At 40.0% G+C, this 17942-nt stretch overlaps 1 protein-coding gene across 3 annotated transcripts in view; it reads right to left on the reverse strand.

Moving 5' to 3' along the window:
- Positions 1-280: 280 nt before the first annotated feature.
- Positions 281-17942, reverse strand: part of STK39 (serine/threonine kinase 39) — a 292156-nt gene continuing 274494 nt past the window's right edge. For all 3 annotated transcript variants that reach the window (XM_045367192.2, XM_065525612.2, XM_065525613.2), the window contains exons 17-18: positions 10764-10828; positions 281-1830 (exon numbers count right to left, since the gene is read on the reverse strand). In XM_045367192.2, the coding sequence (XP_045223127.2) occupies positions 1756-1830; positions 10764-10828 (140 nt within the window). In that variant the 3' untranslated portion in view covers positions 281-1755. The remainder of the gene's footprint in view (positions 1831-10763; positions 10829-17942) is intronic.

Here is a 17942-nt window from a genome sequence, read left to right on the forward strand (position 1 = left end):
GGAAGGAATTACTCTCTCTTGTTCCCTATAGCCCTATAGGGGTTTTAATTCCAAGACCATCTGTCTACATGGAGTAGAAATGTTTGCCTTTCATTCTCTCCTCATGCTAATTCAAGTTACTTGTCAACCCAATTCTGTACTGGATGCATGATGCCTCCTTACTCTGCCTCTAGGGCACTTTCACTAGTTAACTTTTACTAGGCATTTTATGGAAGTGCTAGATGCCAATGCAGTAATGCAGATTATATCTAAAGGAGGAATGAAACAATGCAAAACAATCTCGTTGTGCAATACACTTTTATTTTCCTTTTACCTTTGCAGTCATCTTTGAGTAATCGTTGTGTAAACAATAGAATGGAATGAAATTACATTAAATTGTATGCAAATGGCTCTAGAACACCTTAACAATTATGACAAGGCAATTATAAATAACTTTTTTTCCTTAGTAATATATATTTGCTTTTTAAAGTACATTAAAGAGCTGCCATATCTAGGGTTAGCTAGGAAAGAGCAATGGTACCATCCTGGGAGCCCACCTCCCTGAAAGATTAGACTCCAATTTTCAAAATCCTAAGGTTTACTAGTTCCATAATATATAGTCAAGCAGAGGGCTACTTGGGTTGAAAGTATTTATTCTTGAACCTTAACAGCGTTTTACCTTTTAGTCATTGCACAAAACCCTTTCAATTTTCACTCCAGCTGGGTATTCGGCAAAATCTCAAGTAAAACTCAGATTCTGATATTTTCAAGTTTATCACCTTTAGAATAACAAATCCTATCACTTAAGGAGAGCCAAATCAGAGATGGGTATATAGTTAGCAATCTAACAGAATGGCAACATTTTACATAGGATTCTAAACGGTCCAATGAAGCAAAACGTAACATATGCCACCTTATATAGAGGAAATTTTAGATCTGAGACTATTCCAGAGTAAAGCAGCCTCAGGCACGTTCTTAATGTGAAAGTTTGCAAGGCACCTCCCTCTCCCAAGAGACAGTCAGATTGTAAATTGGCTTTTAGGCAAACAAACTAAAAGAATAAGCATCCAAATTCCTAATTCAGTCATTTCAAAATTTAGAAGTTACAAATACTCCAAAGATAGACCCAAAACTTTTTGTTTAAATAACGAGATTAACTGCAAGAAGCATATATTCAAAACCCTTTTTTTCTTATAGCTAAGGTGTGTAATGCATAAATATATGAAAAATAAAATTCACAGTCAGTTTTAAAACTAGAATTCAAGTTTGGCTAATAAATCTTAATTTTATAAGTATATTAATTTCTAAATACGACATAAAAGAGGCAGTATTGTCAGATGTACAATTAAAGTATTATAACAGAAATAACGACAATGAAAGGAGAAATAGGCTTCTGGATAGAAAATTCCTTTTGTTGCCAATAAATAAGACCACCTGAGTGTATTTCAGATTCTTTTCACTTAAGGGATATCCAAATTGATTGCTAAGAATATTAAATAGCCTTTGGAAAAATTAGCAACAGTCGTGCAGCTGTGGCATTTGCTTGTTCTTGTACTGTGGATTGCTAGAGAATAAAGCAGAACTCGGAGTGTTGTAAGTTTTAAAAAATTATTTTTTTATCCAATTTCGTTGAAGCTGGCCTCTTCACAATCTTCTGATTTTGCTGGGAAATGGGAGTGAGGGGGTGGGAAGAAATGGGCAGAAAGAGGGAGGGTTGAAGGGAGTGTGTGGAGGGGGTGGGACATGACAGATCAGGGTGACATCAAGGGACATACATCAGCTGACACTCAACTGAGCAAACCCAATCAGCTTCACTTCGTCAGGAATCTCCGACCCATCACAGCCAGACGCCTGGAAAGGGAAAAAGAAAGCCTCAGTGCTGGTTTGCTGCTGCTGCCGCCGGTTGTTAACGTCTTGTTCCTATGACGGCAGATCTAAGCAAAGGCACAGTTGGTATGGGACCATGTGTCCCATTTCTTCCAGAAGAGAGACGCCAGCCACTCTCTTGAATGACTCCTGGAAGCTAAGTGCTGTCAGCATTGTGGCCAGATCATGCTATGAAGTACGGAACAGAGGTGGGAAGGGATTTGTTATCCATTAAAATACCATGCCCAGGCTGGAAGTTTTGGAACAGTCAATGAAACACCACTGCTAAGAAACCACAAACAAATTTTTCAACAACTAGATAAAATTATTTTAAATATACTTTCTAACTAAATCACCTTAGTAATCATTCTGAAAACAACATGAAAATAAGCAGAAGAGATCTAACAGGTCACTCAGGAGTAATTTAGTTTTTACCAAACTCATCTCTTCTATAAAACTTGCCAGAAAAAAGGCATCACCAAGTACTGGGATGGGCTCATTAGAGAGAACTGCTATATAAATACCAGTGAATAAATTTTACAGGGAAAGGTATTATAACAATTATAAAAGAATTTTGTTTGTAATATTTTCAGACATATTAATTGCCTAAAATTGGCCAAAATTATGGTGTGTCAAATACTTTATTTTTCTTACTTCAAAATCAGAAAGAACTGGAAAGAAGCCATTGCCCTGGCTGGGCGTGGTGGCTCACGCCTGTAACCCCAGTACTCTGGGAGGCCGAGGCAGGCGGATCATGAGGTCAGGAGATTGAGACCATCCTGGCCAACACGGTGAAACCCCGTCTCTACTAAAATATAAAAAATTAGTCAGGTTTGGTGGCACACGCCTGTAGTGCCAGCTACTCGGGAGCCTGAGGGTTGAGGCAGGGGAATCACTTGAATCCAGGAGGCAGAGCTTGCAGTGAGCCGAGATCGCGCCACTGCACTCCAGCCTGGCGACAGAGCGAGACTCCGTCTCAAAAAGAAAGAAGCCATTGCCCTTCAAACCTCTCACTGGTCCTAATTAATAAGTTATTTTCATTTCTTTCTGACCTCTCCCCCTTGCTTTTAGAGAGACACTCTCTCTCTCTCTATCTCTCTCTCTCTCCCCTCAGATCACCATTCTAAGCTGCCTCTCATCCTACAGTACATAAATCAGAATTGGACATTACATAAGAACAACAAGGAGGGGAGAAAAAAGTATGATGAATGACCGGGAATGGGCAATTAATTACCAAAGGATCATACAATCCTTTTCAGAGCCTAATTCCAGCTAAATTATTGTCACAACAATCAGTTTCCCATGGAAAAGTGGGCTTTCCAATCACCACAATTAACCTGCTTAGCACTGCTTGTATACATTTAGATTACGTACTGTATTGTTTTGTGAACTGTACTGTTCACAATGTACCAGCACCAACTCTAGCATTTTCTATTAAATAAGCAGCTAACTATAATGTTTGTACCTTGAATATTTTCAAATGATTGTCTTTAAAATAACATTCTATCTATGTAAGTAGTTATGCTTATGTAAAAAAGTCACTAGCCTAAAGGATAAAAATATTAATCAGTATTTAAAGAAAGGAATTTACTTTGTACCTATCCAGTGATATCTCTGGTTTCATTTGACAGATAAGATATTCAGTGAAGTAAAATTGTCATTGTTTGTGTTGGCAGTGGCAATGAGGTCTGCAATGCTCTTCTTCTTATCACCTTCAACAAAGTAGTACAGGCATAAAGGGCATTTTGGCTGAGGTATTTCTGGTGGTGTCACACTGACACTGTAATATTCACCTTCCCTATCCATTTTCTCCTTGTGTTATCACTGTTTCTTTATCTACCTTCCTAAATCTTCCCTTCTCTCATGTGTAGCTCTTGTTAACATCGTTTACTCAACCCACTGAATAATGGCAGACAACTGTGTAATTAACAGGCAACTGACAAACATCCAAAGACAAATTACGGCTGCTGGTGGTGACAAGAAGGTCAGATTGCCAAATGTGAAATACACCAATGTACTCAAAGCTTCATCAGAAATTTGGCAATGTGAATATCAGGAGGTTAAAATGACTGGAATAAAACTACAGTACCCAATAGTGGTTGAACTGACTAGAAATGAGAATATTAAATCCTTTCTTGTGAAGAGTAATGGAAATGAGAACTTACTAGGGTAGGTGATAAACCAGTGGTTATGGTGAGAACATCACAGAAGGAGTCTTCACGAAGTCCCTACCCACCCTGGGTCCTCAGTGCCTCCCATAGCTACACTGAAATGTCTGTCTCCTGGCCAAGACCTTTGGCTGTTTGCTTCAAGGCGCTCAGCCCTCCTTCCTCTGCTACCTGGGCTCTCACTGCTGAGTCCGGGGCTCTCTCAGCCTGCAAAGCACAAATGAGGGTGACATGCAAACGACTCTGAAATTCAGAGAAAGGAACCAATGACCCTTCAAAACAGCAATGTTCAAACTTTGGGTTCTCAGGCTCTCTTGATCCTCTTAAGAATTATTGAGGAGTCCAAAAAGTATCTGCTTATGTGGGTTATACTCGTTAGACTGACTGGTCTTAGAAATTAAAATTGAGAGATTTAAAAAGTATTTTAAACATATTATTTGAAACTATGTCGATATTAAAGTAAAAATATAAACAGTATATTTAAAAACATAAAATAGGTTTACATAGGTTAATTATACTATCTTAAAACTAAAAAATTTAAAAAATATTCCTTTACTAATTCATTAAACTTAACAATAATAAACTGATTACAAACATAAATAAAATCCTTATGAAAAATAACCATAGTCCCCCTACCCACTGCAAGAAAACTCAAAGAGTGGCATGACTTTTACATTTCCTCTTTAATGTCTTGCTTAATAAAAGACAGCTGGATTCTCATACCTACTTCTGTATTCAATCTACTGTTTTATGCTGTTTACCTGGAAGTACACACACACACACAAAAAAAAAATCCAGCCTCATACAAATATGTATGAAAGAGGGAAGATTATTTTGATAGCTTTTCCAAATAGTTGGGGATATCATTTGTTACTGCACTAGAACTTGCCAAGTGACAGTTTCTTTAATGTAAGTTGCAATGTACACTCTGAAACCACAGTATTTTCGTACCCTGTTACCTTAAAATCTATTGGTCTACCTTGCACTTTGAGTGGATCTTTTACCCATGCATGACTTTAAGCATCACTGACTTATGCAGATCTTCTAAATGGTTGACGTGTTTCATTATACAATATGAACAATTCATTATACAATGTCAACAAATCATATTCATTAATAACACCCATCACCAATCTCATCAGAAAAGTCTAAATACTGGATTACTGTCAAGCTTACAGTAGCAATACAAGTTTTCCAAAATCCTATTTTTGCTTGAAAGCTTGAATTTATTATCAACAACAAATATTGTCAGATTTGTTTATTTATTTATTTATATTTTTTGAGACAGAGTCTCGCTCTGTCACCCAGGCTGGAGTGCAGTACTGCGATCTCAACTTACTGCAACCTCCGCCTCCTGGGTTCAAGTGATTCTCCTACCTCAGCCTCCCGAGCAGCTGGGACTACAGGTGCCCGCCCCCACGCCCAGCTAATTTTTTTTTTTTTTTAATTTTTAGTAGAGATGAGGTTTCACCATGTTAGCCAGGATGATCTCGATCTCCTGACCTCGTGATCCGCCTGCCTCAGCCTCCCAAACTGCTGGGATAACGTAAAGGTGTGAGCAACCGCGCCCGGCCATCAGTTTTCTTTTTTTTTTTTTTTAAGTGTCAGTCTTACTTTCTTCATTTTGAAAAAAAGTCTGCCAAATATCTGAGTCTGAATAACCACAGTTTGTCAGCTATTCTTTCAAGTAAAAATGATGTTTCATGAAGAAAGAAAAAGTATGTAGGTAAGCTTAAACCAAACAATCTCACAAGTGCTTTTCCTGGAGCCTGTCAATGTACACCCGGATAATGAAGGAGTGACTCCCACTTCATCACGCTGAACACTGAAAAGATGTGTCCTGTAGCTGAAATTCAATGAAGTCAGTAATGTTTCCTGCCTTGTTAGGAAAATTCTCAAGTGAAAGTGGCTTTGCTTTTTCACAGTGAGTGACAGTGCCTGGCTTTGAGGAACACAATGACTATCAGTGCAGTCTGGTGTTGCTGCATGTGTGCTGACATTACCAGTTTTACCCACCATGGCTTTACACCAACATCAACACAGTGGAAAAGGCAAGTCACAAAGAGTTTTGACATCCAGGGTCACCTAGAAGGGCTCAGGGAAACTCAGAAGTTTGAGGCCCATGCTTCAGAACGTGCTATCCCAAAATATGCCACTCTTCTATTTCATTGTTTTGAGTTAAAGACACTTATAACAACAGCAACAGATGCAGGAAGGGCCCTCTGACTTTCCTAAAAGCAGGAGTTAAAACTCCCATGTGGAAGGTTTCCTCCCTGCACCTGGAAGAAGAAAGATATTCTGATCACCAGAGGTGGGGAGCCAAAGTCCCTGACAGACATCTACACAAACAAACCTTGTTAAACTCATCCTCGTGTTCCTAGTCATTTCTCCACAATGAACCCTCATCCCAGCCCCCCACTGCCTTGCCCCTTTCATCATTTACTGCTTTGTCCAACTCAGTATATGTGCTCAATTCTAACAGGGTCTTCATTTCTTTATGAGGCTTCTCAGGTCATATAAAACTTAGATTAAATAAATATGTATGCTTTTCTCCTGTTAATCTGTTTTATGTCAGTTTACTTCCAGGCCCAGCCAAAAATCCCTAAGAAGGCAGAGGTAACAGTTTGACCCCCCTACCAAAGGAAAATGTATACATGATCAGGGAGCTAGTGTGACAGTGTATGACACCATGCACGCTTCACTCAGGGTGTATTCTGATTCCTGAACACCCACCTCCTCACCCCTCCTGCCATGACAGCAGGTGTGGCCTGCACCCCACAGAGGAGCTGAAGTTATGGTTGCCTGGCGTCACTGACAAGGAATGCCTCCACCCCAAATGCGGGTGCACTTTGGAATCACCAGGAGAGTCTGAGGTGGCCCCCACCATAGAGTCTGAGAACCACCGGTCTATCCCAGTGCTTCCCAGTGTGAAACTACAAGTTTCCTTTAAAGCACTGGTTCTCAAACTTCAGCCTGCATCAGAATCACCTGGAGGGCTTGTTAAAACGGATTCCAGTGTCCCACCCCACAAGAGATTCTCATTCCTTAGTCCTGAGATGGGGGTCCTAGAATTTACATTGTAATCCAGTTCCCAAGGGAAGCTGACACCGTCAGTCTCGGGGCCACATGTGGACAGCCACTCTTTTAGGCTGGGAGTAGGAGGGACAAAGCTGCCACGTGGACCTTCTGGAACTGGAAGTTTCCTTGAAGATCTTTGTCTCACTTTTCTACCCCTTCAGTAGGAGGAGAAAGTTAAAACGCTTAGGGAGTTTTTACCCCATTTCAGGCTTAACTTTACCTGCACTTTGCAAAATGTTGCCTTAGTCATGCAGCCTCCAATTATGCAGAAGCTGAGAACCTCTAAAAAGAAGCCCCTTTAGTCACTGTGAAAATGCTTATGAAATTTCTGTCTGCAATACATATAGTACTATTAAACTTCAGTAACTAAAACCTATAATGCTTATGTTAATGTGTACCAATTAGATGTTAATTACATGTTCTCAAAATTTGTATTCTGTCTTCAAGGGCAAATTAAATGTATCTTATTTCATGTTTTTTCTAATGCAATTTCAAAAATTCCACATTGAAAGCAGGAAGATTCACCTACTTACAAAACTGCCCAGTCGTCCATTCAAAAATGGCTTAAAAATAAAGACCTGTCTCAAGGCTTACAACAATAAAACAGTACTAATACATCAAACTCAGAGCACATAATAGTTGAGCTGAAATGCCCTCTATGCCCAAACCACTTTGTTAAATGTGAAGAGAAGAATCTGATCTCCCAGCCCCTGGCCATACCAACAATGGAAATCCTACTTATTAATCTCCCTGTGGAATGCTTCTCAGGGTTTGCTGAACACTGGAACCACCATGAAGTCCTTTTAATATTCCCACAGCCCAGGCTGCACCAAGAGCAATTAAATCAGAGTATCTGTTGTAGGACCCAGACACTAGGTCCTACAACAGGACCCATTTCACATCTTGGGAACGCCAGGCTCTCTGGGGTTAATTTGCCCAGGATCACACAGTGGAAGCTGCAGACTCACCGCTGGTCTAGACTCAAAGCCCATGCTCTCAACAACCATTCATTCCTGGAGGCAGACCCCTGCGGCCTTAGGCATTCAATGTTTAAAGTGTCCCAGCGCTCCCGAGTGAAACCACTGTGCAGGGAGGTAAAGAACCACAGTATCATGACACTGCTGTTCTTTAGATAATTTTCAGGCCCCTGACATTTTCCTTTAAAAAGTAATGAAAGGCACTGAGATTAAAATAATGATAAACAGCTGAGAGATAAAGGGACCATGCGCAGCAGCAGCTTATGAGGAAAAACCCTGCTAAAATGCTTTGATCTTTTATTCCTGAATAAAATAACCAAGTTGATGAATGAGGGTAAATGCATTTGAATCTCTGCAGTTTATCGAGATGTTAGCGTCCTACGCAAGATCAGGCCAAAAACCAGTTCAAATTAGCTCTGTCAAGTCGATCTCAAACCGGCTGGCAGCTGATAGCTACAAAGAAACCCTCCTGGGGCTTAACAAGGGCTGGACAGAAAGTTAAGTGACAGAAATAAGGTCCCTCGTGAGTTTGGTTTTCTTTAACATCTTTATCTTTGGCGAGAATAAACTATCAATTTCCATTTACTGTGAATACCACACTACTACATTTTCAAGCTGTAATGGGAAGGAAAACATATATGGAATTGTTTCTAAAACTCTCCTGTGCCTGACAGGCCACTATTACTCAATCTGCTGAAGGTACAAAGGAGATTCAGTCTCAGCCAATGTAGATTCAGTCCCAGCCAATGTAAATGTACCCGGTCATCCAAAAGGAGGAATCTACAAAATGACAGAAAACTGTACAACCCTAAGGCCGCAGGGGTCTGCCTCCAAGAATGAATGGCTGTTGACAGCATGGGCTTTGTGGCTAGACCAGGGGTGAGTCTGCAGCTTCCAGACTCAGGATCTGTGTGATCACTGTGTGATTCTGGGCAAATCAACCCCAGAGAGCCTGGGGTTCCTGAGATGTGAAATGGGCCTGCTACCAGAGATAATGGGAAAGCAGGAGAGCTGGAGGGGTGGGGGCAGACCAGGTTTCATTAGCCATGTCCCAGGTATGTGGTTTACAATAGGGCAGAGGACACACTGTGTCTGCTACATTTTGGGATTGTAGGAGGATTACTCTGGCTACAGCCACAGGGTGGTAAACAGAGCCAAAAGCTGGCAAATTGGTGGCAGGAAGATTAGTTTCTGAAGATGACAGAATCCTGCTTGGGTGCAGGAAATGGAGATGCAGGGAAGAGGACAGAATCCAGAGAGAATTTAAGAAACATATAAGCCGATTAGGAGATGAGGGAGAGTTTTACATTATTCTTATGGTTTACCTAGAGACTGTACAGCGGCTGTTTTCACAAAATCTTCAGTAGTAGGAAAGGGCCAGGGTTACTGTTCCTCTTTCATAATAAAATAAGAAAAGTCCTGCATGAGAGTTTCAGACTCTTATCTCTGTTTGCATGTAAGAAATTAGGAAAATGTTCTGGAGGTGGTATTAAAAAAATGAATAAAGGGACATACATTGGCTTGAAATACTGACACAGGATGCCATTTTCTTATCAATATACTCTCATATTAAAACACACACACACACACACACACACACACACACACACACACACACACACACACATTAAGAGGCGACAGTGTCATCCCAAACTAGAAGAGGGATTTTCCCATTTGTTAACCTAGCACTCTACATCTGAATAAAATGTTACTTTCTTATCAAAGCAAAAAGAATTCCTTCAGATATATCTTTTCTGTGAAAATCTTTGTGTTTTTCTTTTATCACACAGCCTAGCTATCTAAAATTAGATGGGAAGCAAGACCCAGAAAGTTAATTAGCACTAGGCTCACATTTACTGTAACTAATCATTTAGCATTTTTGGTCACCCACATTTTCCATTTAATTTCACAAATATAAAAAAGATCATCAATGTATGTTGTGCACAGCAAAGTGTTGGCCATCTAGATCTAAAATTGCTTCTGGGATTCTGACCAGCCTTTCATAAAATTAACTTGTGATTTTTAAAATGTGCCTTAATGTACTGTTTGCTGAAACTTTTTGGAAAATGGTCACTTTGGACTATCTGGATTTCTCTCCATTTCTGACCACCCAGGATGTCCAGTACTCTGTATCTCTGTGGCCACCTAGTACTTAAGTTTAAAATCTACTAGTGCAGAATAACTGTTGATTTGTGATCTGCTACTGTGATTTGAAATGTGGAAGTAAAATGTTGTGTCTTTGCTCGCCAGCCTTAAGTTGTTCTACAATTGCTTCCAATTACCTAAACCATTTCTACAACAATCAGCCTCTATTTTTAAAAGTTAGAACCACTTGGCTTTTGTCTTAGGAAAGCTTTATTAAGAGTGTTGCTTTGAATTCAGTGTAATTTTGTCTTAATGGTCAAGTTGCGATACAAACTGTAAGCAAAATGATCTAGGCTTCTCACATGGCCACTCTTAGTCAAAGGTGTGATGATAAAAGAAAAAGCTACGCTCATAGAAGAGGAAATTTCCAGTTACAGTCAGAAAATGTTCCCTAATGTTGCAGAGTCAAATGTTTCCAAATGCAAAAATTGATTCTAAAAGAAAACAACAGCAGCAAAATTACAGAGTAGGTTATTAAACTAGATTATTATTCCCTGCTGGCACAGCATGGCAAAATATTACCTCCTTCTTTCCATAACTTTCCACTTACCAACTTAAATGTCAATGTTTTTAAAGCTTTGGGATCATCTACAATCTTCTGTAAATTAGCAGCCACTGTAAAACACAAACAGAGAGAGAAAGTGTTCAAATTATTTCTAGTAACACTGGATTTTCACATCAGTGACTCAGAAAATTTGACTAATGATGCAATAAATTGCAAAATCATTTCTTTCATAAACATTGCAAAGTCCATATAAATGACCAAATTACTCTTACAGATATTTTCTACAACAACTGATATTATTTCAGCAATCTTGTATCTATGCACATCTGAATTAATCACTATATGTCAACTCCGCATTTCATATAATAAAATCTGAAATTACTTTCTAATGGAAAGTAGAAATGATAGCAACCCCCAGTGTTTCTGCCACTTGGCTTCTCTAAATATTCATTACTAAGAAATGTATTAGCCAGGAGAGGGCAGTACAAAACAAAGAGGAGAGGTAGTGGGGAGAAAAAACAAAAAACAAAAAACAAAAAAAAAACAAACCTTTCTCTGGAAATAGAAGGTCAGCACATTTGAACCCCTGCCCTATAAATTCACTCAATTCTCTGAACCCATTTTTATCAAGGCAACAAAATACCGTGGATAACCTCTACAACTCAAGCGCATGTTTTAAGGCTTTCAGAGCACAATGATCTGTCAAACCAGGGAAGTGCCACCTTGAATAATAGCCACGTTCGCTGAACAGGGTCAAGCACTAGACTAGAGGCTGTCCGGTTGGAGCTCAGTGCTGTAGATATGTTTTCAGTATTAGCTGGATTCACTGGAGATCTGTCCTTGTTCTCCACGATGTAATGATCTATCTGATACCCCAGTAGAGAAGTCAGCTTTTCCTGCTTACTCCACTGGCTCAGGGTACTGCTAATGAACAGAATTATCAAAAGGTAATGTAGATGGAAACTTAAAACTTACTTTTTCCATATCCACACCTGAAGTATAAAGTCCTGAAAGTCAAATAAGGGCTACTGCTTAGGGAAGGAGAAGTTACTGCTGAAGAAATTATGGGAGAATATCCTGTTTGTCGTTTTTATTTTTTTTATGAGTAAAATTATCTGCTGCTTCAGGAGTTAGATATTGAAAAGTTATCTGAATTTTTTAAGATAAAAAAATTTAAGATAAAATAGTAAACATATAAGTATTTTGAGAAAAGGGTTTCAAGTAGAAAATTTATAAGTAGAAAGTAGTAAGAAATCTGTGCAAATTTTAATTTTCTCTAAGGTCGACTGACAACAACCTAGATACATGGATTTTCTGCAGATTAGTTTATTTCATTTAATCCATCAGCTGCAGAGGAGAAAAAAGAAAAATTATGTACTCAATATGGCCTATTTCTCTGTATAAACCATAATTGCAAGCATCATTTTATCTTCATTTGTTGCCCTTTTAATACTTCCATTCTGAGTGATTTGCAGTTTCATTTTTACCAACACTCCTCCCATCCACCTCCTCTCTCCTCTTTCTTTTGCCCAGAAACGCAAGCACACACATATCAGGTATACCCCAGGGCACCAATTCCAGAATAGTTATCATGGCAAAGCTTCCTGTGGCCTTTCAACCGTTTTCTGAACATATTTTAGACACTAAAATCATCAAGGCATTTATGCAAGAAACATTGGCTCATGGAGTGCAAAGCTCTGCCGTAAAATCCTGTCCACCAAAGCCAGTATTTATCATGTCAGGGCATTCTGACTATATGCAAATCACAGCAAATGAACACAGTACCCATTTTCTTAAAACATAAAAGTGTTCTAATAGTTCCTCTGATTTGGGCTGATTTCATGAGTGGCCATAAATTCTTCGCATAAATTTCAGTCCTTTCATTAGAGTTTCTCGGTTAATGTGGATGATTTACTGCCCTGTTCTGGGTCATCTGTTTCCAGTCCGCTCTCTAATGTTCAGTCAAAAGCAGAGGTCCAGCCTACATTAATTCACAACCCTCTCTCCAGTGTACACGTATATATACGAGGGCCAATTTCCAGGGAATGTGTCAAGCAAGTTGGAGACTGAAGGGCAAGATGGAGCTGCCTGCATCTTAAACAATCATCCCAGAAACCACGCTCCCCAATTGTGAGTCTCACACCTTTGGGACATTAAAAATTCAAATTCTGTCTTCAGCTCAAAGCAAAAATAGCAAAACTGGCCACTTACCTGATTACTTATCCCAGCTGCTAGGCTTATTTTCAATTTGGTTGATTCTAATTTGTTGTAAAGTGCTATAAAACACCTTCATTTAACTGACATCACATAAAATTCAGGGTGATGCTAATTTTTTTTCCAGTAGCAACGCTCATTAAAAAGATGGGTGTCACTGTTTCCTCCCATCTCCTGACTGTGCACCTGGATTTTGAAAATAAAAATACTCCTTACCTGGAACGTGAGCTGAGAAGGAAGGGCTGGGTAGGGCTGGCTGTTGCTTTAGAGCTGCCTGAGCCTGTGCTGAGAACACCGACCTTTGTGTTGTAAGACACTCGAGTTTCTAGAAAATATGGGGTGTCTGAACCCTGCTTGCTCAGTAGCCACTGACTCATTTCAAATCCCTCTTGGTTTTCCCAAATAAAACTCATGCCCTTTGGTTTCTGCCGCAGACACTGTGCTATCTTCTTTGAACTAGTCCCTCCCTTCCCAGCCCACACTCTTTCTCTGTTATTTGGGCAAACAGGGACACCAACAATATGCACTGAGGCCCTCAAGGACTGTGGCCCTCAAGCCCTGTCACTATGGCTTTACCAACACTCCTCCCACCCACCTGTCACTACAGGGTATCTTTGTGGGAACAATGAATTTTTTTTCTATTTTTTCGTTTCTCTGTATCACACTTTAGGCTTGAATACCTGTCAGGGCTGGAAGTTTCTAGTTACTTTTTTGTTTTTGGAGAACATTTGGCCTAAGGTATGACAAGTATTGTTGTTTATGAAACTGTAATGGTATCATTAACAGCCACATGGAAAAGACGCTGATGCTCGGTACCTCCCTGAATCTAAACAGAGAAGGAAATAAGATCATCCTGGGGGTAATCCACTGGAGGCAAGGCAGCAGAGCCGACACTTTTTTGGCAAACTAAGTCAGGCATTCTCCAGACACTGTTTTCTGTATACATTCCTTGCACTATTCAAATTCTCCACATTTTTTAAATGTAATTTCAACTTTTGTTTCAGCTTCAGGGGTTCATGTGCGGGCTTATTACCTAGGTGTATTGTGTGATGCTGAGGTTTGGGGTATGACTGATCCTGTTACCCAAGTACTGAGCATAGTACCCAGTACTTTTTCAACCCTTGCCTCCCTCTCTCCTTCCCCCTCAAGTAGGCCCTGGTGTCTGTTCCCTTCTTTGTATCCATGTGTACTCAATGTTTAGCTCTCACAAGTGAGAACATGAGGGATTTGGTTTTCTGTCCCTGTGTTAATTCACTTAGGATAGTGGTCTCCAGCTGCATCCATGTCGCTGCAAATGTTAAGATTTCGTTCTGTTTCACGGCTGTGTGGTATTCTGTGCTGTATATGTACCACATTTTCTTTACCCAATCCACTGCTGATAGGCACCTGGGTTGATCTGATGTCTTTGCTATTGTGAATAGTGCTGTGATGCACATACGCATGTGTGTGTCTTTTTGGTAGAACAATTTATTTTCTTTTGGATACACACCAAGTCATGGGATTGCTGGGTTAAATACTAGTTCCGTTTTAAGTTATTTGAGAAATTATTCACATTTTGACAGTTGGAAAAATAAGTTATATATGACATTTACAGTCTACATCTATATTCTGAGTAATTAGTCAAAAGATACACTTTTTCCTGAGGTACCAGCTTATTTCACACCAACCCCATGTTCTGGTGACAGTGAGTTAATTCACTTAATTTTAGCTGTTTCCAAACACAAGCTATGGGGAAAAGACAACCAATGAACACGGAGTCTAATGTACTACTTCCAACAGTAAAAAATTTCTAACATTAGACAAAAGCATGGTCTTGGGTTACCTGACAAGGTGATGACTTCAAAATATTGTTTTATCCAAAGAGACACCCTGAATAGATTGATGCAGAAAGGCAGCATGAGATTGCAAAGAAAGAGACAATCCAAGCTCTAAGTAAGGAGAAAAGGAGATGGTATGAGGGTAGGTTTCTTATGGATACTGCTAGAACAGTAATATAAAATTAACATTTTATTTTAATTAGATTTCTTTGAAATATAACCACACATACAGAAAACTTACTAACTCAGTTTGGGACAAAATAAAAGATTCACCCCATTATTTTCCCTAAACCTCCAGGCTCTCATCTTCGTGGGATGCACTGTAGCACAGTGTATAAGAACCTGAATTCCTGAGCCAGGGTGCCGGGGTTCAAATCCTCCTCCTGCTCACAGCTGTGTGACCTTCCTGAATGAAGTTCACTTAGCCTCCTCTTTGTGCTCAAGGCCATGCATTGGTCATTGTTGAAATGAAGATATTAATGGTGCCTACCTGATAGGGTTTGTTTTGAGGATTAATTAACACACGTAAAGTGCTTAGAATAATGCTTGATGTATAGCAAGCGGTTAATAAATTATTCCTCTCTGCTCTGGACAATGGCAATATCTTATCTGGTTTCCTTGCCTTCTGTCTTACCTGCTGAGAGCCCTCTTTCTCATACTCACCAGAGTTACTGGAGAACCTAGATTGAGAACTGGAGTGTGTTACCTCCTTGAGCAATGCTGTTTAACTGTTTCCATCAACTTCGGGATAAAGTCCAAATTTTTAACATGGCCAATGAGAGCCTCCATGGTCTGGCCTTGGCTAACCACTCCAGCTTATCTTTTGCCATTTCCTACCCTGAATCTTCCCAGGAAAGGCTCTATAACTCCATTATCCTCCAGCTCTCTATCCCTGCTCTTATCATCATGTACTGAAATAATCTGTCACAGATCTGATTTCCTCGCTAGATTCAAACTCTGAAAACCCAGAAAAAATTGTATTCATCTTTGTAAAACATTCATCTTTGAAATATATCCACATATGCAGAAACCGATGACTTCTTACCACCTCCATTGCTGCTCCCCAAGTGAGACTACCACCAACTTGCCACTAGACTCGTCCAGTAGCCTGTGGTCTCACTGCTTCCACCCCGGTCCCTCCATGGCCTAGGCTTCAACCAGAGGGCAGGGGAGGCTTCTAACATGTAGACAAACCATGTTACTTTTCTATTCAAAACCCTCTGTTGGCCTTCCAGCTCTGAGTAACGCCATGGTCTCTACAATGGTCTACCAAACCCACCTGATAAGGCCTCCTGCTCCATCTCTCCTCTTATCCCTCACCACTCTCTCCCTCCCTGCTCCTGCTCCAGCCACAGAGCTTCCATGCTGACCCTGGAGCATTTAGGGCAGGGGCTGGCCCAGAACCTCTGCACCTGCCATTCCCTCGCCCGGAAATGTTCCTCCTCCACAACTCCATGACTGCCTCCCTCCCTTCCTTTCAGTTTCTCCTCAAATGTCCGTGGCTACCCTATTAACACACCCCACCACCCCCTCACTCTCTCTTTACCCAGAATTTTTCTTTCTCACAGCACTTACCACCTCCTAATATGCTATATATTTATGCATTATTTTTGGATGTGGCCCTTTACCTACTCCACATACCCAGAAAATGAGCTCCAATGAATACAGGAACTGTTTTGTTCACTACTATGTTCCCAGTGCCTGACACAGACGGATATCAATCTGTATTGAATACATGAATAAATGGAAAAATGAATCTTTGTGACATCAGTGCCCAGTACAATGTCTAGTACACTGTATTTGGTAAATATCCTCAAGGCCTTCTCCCCAGACACAAGCTCACAAAAGTACGTATACAATTTAGAGGATTCTAAGACACTAAGAATCCCACATTGAGACTCTCTGAAAGAAGAATTATTCCTGTTTTGGAAAGTTTCTACAAATATTTGTCTCCTAAGCAATAATCCGATTCATTTGCCCTGTTACGGAAAAGTAAATATGGCCTGAGAAAGACTCTGTACTTCTATATTTGAGTCCTTGTGGATGAACTGCAACCTAACTTACTAAGTAGACAAGATTGAAAACCTCACTTAGGAGTATGAGCCTGTAACAATCCCTGAGTCCTGGCCAATCTCAGCAGCCATACTTCAACGAGTCATACACTGCTGGGTGTTCAAACTGTGTTCAAATAAGGCTAATGCCAAGCTGTAGCCAATCCAGTTGTTTCTGTACCTCACTTCTGATTTCTGTATGTTACTTTACGTTTTTTGTCCATAAATTTGTCTGACCATAAGGCACCCCTGGAGTCCGAATCTGCTATGATTCTAGGGGCTGCCCAATTTGTGAATCATTCATTGCTCAATTAAACTCCTTTAAATTTAATTTGGCTGAAGTTTTTAACAGATGGTGTCAGAAGTGGGATCCGAAGAAGAGCTTCTAATGACTCCAGGAGCACTGAGTGAACATGCAAGGTAACTGCAGGACCCACTTGTATCCATTGATCTTTCGGAGCAGCTGGAGATTGTGGGTAAGTTCTCTCTTAGATTTTGGAGCTCCAGTGTTTTGGATTTGTGTTTTGAGCTCTCTGAGTTTCTTTGAGCAAATTTGAGCAAATTTCTGATCCAAACTGGGTTTGGAAGTCATGACAGAAACTGGACTGGGTCTAGGAATGGATTTAATCTGGTAACTAACTGGCCTGGATCCAGTTAGAGGCCTCTTACATCAGACTAGGTCAGAAAGAAAACTGGTAGCAAATGATAATATTGTAGGGGTGTACAATTTGTTTCTTAAAAATTTGTGGGCATTTTTGTGTTCTACCCCATTGTTTCATTTTTCTTGTGCACGTAGGTAGGAAAAAAACTATTGGTTTAGTTTATCAAGGGAACCCTAGAAGAAAGTCAGTATTTTAGGTAAAAATGAGATTCTTAATTTCTGAAAAACTGACTTCCTTCACGCTTACACATTAGGCACAGAAAGCAGTGGAGTCTTACAGAAATGGCTCTTACTAAAGTTAACTTACTGTGGAATGTTCCGAATAAACAATGCATGGAAGTGCATTTAAAAATGAAAAGTTAAATCTGCTAATCTTTCAGCTTAGTTACTATCCCAATACAAAGGAAAAAGACTACAGCACCAATCGGCTGCCTTTGGATAAGTAATGGGGTACATTTTACCTGAGTAAAGGATAGGATTG

Source organism: Macaca fascicularis, chromosome 12, assembly GCF_037993035.2.
Source record: "Macaca fascicularis isolate 582-1 chromosome 12, T2T-MFA8v1.1".
NCBI lineage: Eukaryota > Metazoa > Chordata > Mammalia > Primates > Cercopithecidae > Macaca > Macaca fascicularis.